The sequence below is a fragment of the Cebus imitator genome, unplaced genomic scaffold, assembly GCF_001604975.1.
Source record: "Cebus imitator isolate Cc_AM_T3 unplaced genomic scaffold, Cebus_imitator-1.0 Scaffold53, whole genome shotgun sequence".
NCBI classification, from domain to species: domain Eukaryota; kingdom Metazoa; phylum Chordata; class Mammalia; order Primates; family Cebidae; genus Cebus; species Cebus imitator.
In genome coordinates, this window is record NW_016107368.1 from 5,077,956 (window position 1) to 5,083,960 (window position 6,005).

The 6,005-nt window shown below is 57.5% G+C and overlaps 1 protein-coding gene across 1 annotated transcript in view; it reads left to right on the forward strand.

The window, feature by feature from the left end:
* Nucleotides 1-234: 234 nt before the first annotated feature.
* PLIN4 (perilipin 4) overlaps nt 235-6,005 on the forward strand; it is a 16,934-nt gene continuing 11,163 nt past the window's right edge. The window contains exons 1-5 of the mRNA XM_037738468.1: nt 235-323; nt 472-539; nt 1,037-1,181; nt 2,096-2,154; nt 5,353-5,964. Coding sequence (XP_037594396.1) covers nt 489-539; nt 1,037-1,181; nt 2,096-2,154; nt 5,353-5,964 — 867 coding nt within the window. The 5' untranslated portion in view covers nt 235-323; nt 472-488. The remainder of the gene's footprint in view (nt 324-471; nt 540-1,036; nt 1,182-2,095; nt 2,155-5,352; nt 5,965-6,005) is intronic.

A 6,005-nucleotide genomic window follows, 5' to 3' on the forward strand; every position in this document is an offset into this window, starting at 1 on the left:
CCCCTTGTGGATGGAACTGGAGGCCAGACGACACACAGGCAGTCCCTTGGGGGCCCAGGAAGGGAGCCCAGCTGGCCCGTGAGTCACTCAGCCTGGTACAAGTCATGGGCAGGGAACAGGGGAAAGGTGCTGGGCCCCGGGCCCACGCTGGGCTGGGCAGGTGGCCACGTGACCACCCAGGCCGCCTCCCCCGGGCCCATTGGCTGCCTGCCCCTGCCGGCTGGGCCTACGCCTGCCCCAGACCCTATAAGGCCAGGGAGCTGAGGGTAGAGCCAGCTGCCAGCCGGGCCGGTCCGTCCACTGTGGGACCCTGAGCAGTCCAGGTGAGCGGGGCTGTGGCTGCCTCAGTGACGCCAGGGCGAGGCCAGGCTGCAGGTGGGTGTCGGGGCTGCTCAGGCCCTTGGCAGGGAGTGGGTGTGGGACGGGAGGCGTGGGAACCCCAGTTCACGCACCTTCTCTGCCCACTTCCAGCTTCTCACGTTCTCACTATGTCTGCTCCGGATGAAGGGAGCCGGGATCCCCCCAAACCCAAAGGCAAGGTAAAGAGAATAAAGTGGAGGCAGATTCTTGCTGCAGCTCAGAGATGCCCCAGAGCCCAGGAAGGCAACATCCACGGTCCTAGGGGCTCGGTTCTGGAAAGGGGCTTCCCTGGTGGGCCTGGGGGGCTCTGGGAGCCACAATGCCAACCTCTCCCTTCCTAACTCAAGCTGGAGGTGGGGGACCCATGCTGACCTCAGCCCCTTCCCCAGTGGGTGACCTTGGGCCGGCCTTGGCCCCGCCCCTCTCTGAGCCTCAGTTTCCCCATCTGTGCAGCAGGGATCCTGGAAGGAAAAGGTCTTTTCCTGTGTGTGTGGGAGGTAGGCTGTGTCTGCCCATTGCCCAGGTGCAGAAACTGAGGCTGATTGAAACACTTTCCCGAGGTTACCCAGGACCAAGGGGCTGGGGCAGTGCTGGGCTGATAGATGGATGGTTCCTCTGACTTCTGTCCCTGCCGAGGCTTGGCCGGCTCATCCTGCACACCCCCCGCCCCGTGCAGACCCTGGGCAGCTTCTTTGGGTCCCTGCCTGGCTTCAGCTCTGCCCGGAACCTGGTAGCCAACGTACACAGCTCGACAAGAGCCCGGTCAGCCGCCATCCCCGTGGGAGCTCCTACCGCTGAGGCTGCCCGACCACAGGCTGAGGGTGAGTGGCCGGCCCGGCTGGGGCTGCCAGGGGACTCTGCATGTGGACCCAGGAGAAGGAGCACCCCAGGCAGGGACTTCCGGTCATCTGGGGAGCCTTACATATTTGTCTGTTTTCTCATCAGATACTGTGACATCTTGTACCAGATGGGGAAACTGTGGCATAAATGGGGGGATGAGTGGCCAAAGGTGGCGTAAAATGCCCAGCCAAAATGGGCTTTCAACCCAGCCTGTTTCCCTGCAGTGCCCCCCACTCAGTCCCTCTGCCATGTCTCCACTCTGTACCCCGCTTCTGATGTACCATGGATCAGGCTGGGTGCTCTGCCCATCTGAGCTCATCAGAGTGAGGTCCAGGCTCCCTGGGAGAGGCAGCAGCTCTCCTGGAGTCACACAGCCTGGGGGCTCCCCAGCCTCCTGTGGCTCACCTTGGGCAATTGGGGACGGTGACAGGGAACCCAGGGTTGGGGCGGTCGCCCAAGCTGGGCCTCCCTCTGGGCCCAGAGCCCCAGGCAGCTGACTTCTGCTCCACATACCTCGGCCTGGCGACAGGCAGCAGGCAGCTGCGGCAGGGGCGGGGCTGGCCGGTCCTGGCAACGGGCAGCTCCCTCATCCCAGGCTATGTGAACCCCAGGACTCAGGGTGGGTGTCCAGCACCCAGCACAGGAAGCTCCATGGAGGCTTCTCCAGGGAACGGTGGCTCTGGGCTTGGGGGAGCCTCCAGTGGGGTTGGGGAGGGTGACAGGCCTGGCTGGTAGCCATGGATGTCACCTCCTGCTGTCCCTGGCAGGGTGGCTGAAACATTCCTGACCTTTCAGGCCGGGCCCGGCTATTGCGCAATGGGTGGCCGAGTAGAGGACGAGTAGATGATTCTAACCCGTATCCCTCACCCTCCCTGACTGGCCCGTGTCCCCACAGTAGCCGCCCACCCAGAGCAGACAGCTCAATGGACGGAGGAGCTGCAGCCTTCGGGAAAGGTGAGAGGCATGGGCAGGGCAGGACTGATGTCGCAGGAACCCTCGGGGTACCCCTCCTGGGACATTTCCGTTCCTGCCATCTGGGGGGCTGCTGTCGGCCTGAAGGAAGCAGATAGCCTGGGGATTCCAGGTGGAGCTTCCCCTTTGAGCCTCTATTTCTGCATCTGTGAAATGGGTGTGGTAGCCTCCTCACTGTAATCATGCAAGGCTCCAGGCTATGGAGGGCTATCCCTGGCACGGTGTGACCAAAGCAACAGCACCATGAGCACTTTTTCTTTCTTTTTTTATTTTTTGAGACACAGTTTCACCGTTTCTCCCAGGCTGGAGTGCAGTGGTGCAATCTCGGCTCACCGTAACCTCCGCATCCCAGGTTCCAGCGATTTTCCTGCCTCAGCCTCCCGAGTAGCTGGGATTATGGGTGCCCACTATCATGCCCAGCTAATTTTTGTATTTTTAGTAGAGACAGGGTTTTAGCATGTTGGCCAGGCTGGTCTTGAACTCCTAATCTCCAGTGATCTACCTGCCTCAGCCTCCCAAAGTGCTGGGATTACAGGTGTGAGCCACCGTACCTGGCAAGAGGAGCTGTGTTTTGTTTTTTTTTTTTTTTTTTTTTTTTTTTTTTTTTTTGAGATGGAGTTTCGTTCTTGTTACCCAGGCTGGAGTGCAATGGCGTGATCTCGGCTCACCGCAACCTCCGCCTCCTGGGTTCAGACAATTCTCCTGCCTCAGCCTCCTGAGTAGCTGGGATTACAGGCACGCGCCACCATGCCCAGCTAATTTTTTGTATTTTTAGTAGAGACGGGGTTTCACCATGTTGACCAGGATGGTCTCGATCTCTTGACCTTGTGATCCACCCGCCTCGGCCTCCCAAAGTGCTGGGATTACAGGCTTGAGCCACCGCGCCCGGCCCAAGAGGAGCTGTTTTAATCAGCATTTTCCAGACGCAAGGATATTAGCTCAGAGAGGGCATGTGGCTGGCCTAAGGCCACACAGCACAGCGAGTGTCGGGCGGGAGAGGGTAAAAACCTGGGACTTGAACCGGAGTGTCTCCAGCTAGAGTTCAAGGTGCCCACCTGAGCCAAATCTAGCGGGGAGATGGGTTCTGAGAAAATAATTTCTGGGCTTTTCAACCTCAGTATTGTGGATACTTGGGGTCGAATCACTCTGGGGTGGGGCCACCCTGGGCACTGCAGGGTGCTGAGCAGCGTCGCTGGCCCCCACCCACTCCCTGCCAGGAGCACCCCCAGTTGTGACACCCACAGATGTCTCCAGATATCACCAAGACTGCCCCTAAGGACACGATCACCCGTTTGAAAGCTACTGACTTAAAGTAGCACGTTGGTGAGGTGGCTTATGACTGTAATCCCAGCACTTTGGGAGCCCAAGGTGAACAGATCAGTTGAGCTCAGGAGTTCAAGACCAGCCTGACCAACATGGAGAAGCCCCGTCTCTACTAAAAATACAAAAATCAGCTGGGTGTGGTGGCGGGTGCCTATAATCCCAGCTACTCAGGAGGCTAACGCAGGAACATTGCTTGAACTCAGGAGGCGGAGGTTGCAGTGAACCAAGATTATGCCACTGCATTCCAGCCTGAGTGACAGAGTGAGACACTGTCTCAAAAAAAAGCACCTTACAGGTACACCTGAGTTTTAGAACTCCTCGGCCATCATCGCCTTCACTCATTTGTTTTTATTTTTTTAATTATTACTATTTTTTTGAGGCAGAGTTTTGCTCTGTCACCCAGGCTGGGGTGCAACAGCACAATCTCGGCTCACTGCAACCTCTGCCTCCCAGATTCAAGGGATTCTCCTGCCTCAGCCTCCCAAGTAGCTGGGATTACAGGAGTGTGTCACCATGCCCAGCTAATTTTTGTATTTTTAGTAGAGACAGGGTTTCACCATGTTGGTCAGGATGGCCTCGAACTCCTGACCTCATGATCTGCCCCCATCGGCCTCCCAAAATGCTGGAATTACAGGTGTGAGCCACCGCGCCCGGCCTGTTTTTACTTTTAAAGGTCTCACTCTGTTGCCCAGGCTGCTTTCAAAATCCAGGGCTCAAGCAATCCTCCCACCTTAGCCTCCCATAGTGCTGGGATTACAGGCATGAGCCACTGTGCCCAGCTTGAATATACTATTATTTTTGAGACATAATCTCACTCTGTTACCCAGGCTGGAGTGTGGAGTGGTATGATCACATCTCACTACAGCCTCAAACTCCTGGGCTCCAGCAATCCTCCCGCCTCAGCCTCCCAAGTAGCTGGGACTACAGGTGTGCGCCACCACCCAGCCAGCTGTTCAAATTTGGTAGACATGGGTCTGGGTCTGGTTTGGTTGTCCCGGCTGACCTTGAAGTCCCAGGCTCATGTGATCCTCTCACCTTGGCCCCCTAACGTGCCAGGATTGCAGGCATCAGCAATCACAGCTGGCTTGGATATAATGAAATGTTTTTTGTTTTTTGTTTTTTTGAGATGGAGTTTTGCTCTTATTGCCCAGGCTGGAGTGCAGTGGCGCAACAGCTGACCACAACCTCGGCCTCTGGGTTCAAGTGATTCTCCTGCCTCAGCCTTCTGAGTAGCTGTGATTACAGGTGCCCGCCACCACACCTGGCTAATTTCATATTTTTAGTAGAGATGGGATTTCTCCATGTTGTCCACACTGGTCTTGAACCCCTGACCTCAGGTGATCTGCCTGTCTCGGCCTCCCAAAGTGCTGGGATCACAGCCATGAGCCACCCCACCCGGCCTGATGTAACAGTTTTAATAAGCAATTTGGTGTCCCTGGTGTCACTAGGACACCAGGCTCAACATTGGCCATGAATGGAGAAAAAGCAAGAGGAACAGAAACGTTAACAGGAGGACCTGCACTGAGTCCATGCCTGGGGACCTTGGCGTCCGCGATGTGCTGTTACAGACAAGGCCTGCCTATTGCAGGGAAACAGAAGGGGTGAGAATGGACGAGGTAGGGCGCTGTGAGCTCATGAGGACGTCGTTCCTGAGAGGCAGGGTGCCACCCCACAGCCTGATGAGTGTCTGGCTGACCCGGTTGGGGGTAAGAAGGAAGCACCTCGCTCTTCGAGGAAGTGGGGCCTCTGGGTGCCTACAGTTCCTTGCCCCAAGGCACATTAAGGGGCTGGGCTGGCGGACGTCAGGGTGGAGAGCTCCTCTCAGTCCCCCTCTTGATCACCTGTGTCCTTTCTCAGCAGATGGTGTCCGAGGCCAAAGACCTGGTGTGTTCCAAGATGTCCAGGGCCAAGGACGCTGTCTCCTCCAGGGTGGCCAGTGTGGTGGACGCGGCTAAGGGAGTGGTCCAGGGAGGACTGGACACCACCCGGTCTGCACTCACAGGCACCAAGGAGGCGGTGTCCAGCGGGGTCACGGGGGCTGTGGACGTGGCTAAGGGCGCCATCCAAGGGGGCCTGGACACCTCAAAGGCTGTCCTCACTGGCACCAAGGACACGGTGTCCACTGGGCTTACGGGGGCAGTGAACGTGGCCAAAGGGACTGTCCAAACCGGGGTGGACACCTCCAAGACTGTGCTAACGGGTGCCAAGGACACCGTCTGCAGTGGGGTGACCGGTGCTGTGAATGTGGCCAAAGGGACTGTCCAAGGGGGCCTGGACACGACAAAATCTGTCCTGACTGGCACTAAAGACACTGTGTCCACAGGAGTTATGGGGGCAGTGAACTTGGCCAAAGGAACCATCCAGACTGGCATGGACACCAGTAAGACCGTGCTGACTGGCACCAAGGACACCGTCTGTAGCGGGGTAAGTGGTGCCATGAACTTGGCCAAAGGGGCCATCCAGACCGGTGTGGACACCAGCAAGACCGTCCTAACCGGTACCAAGGACAC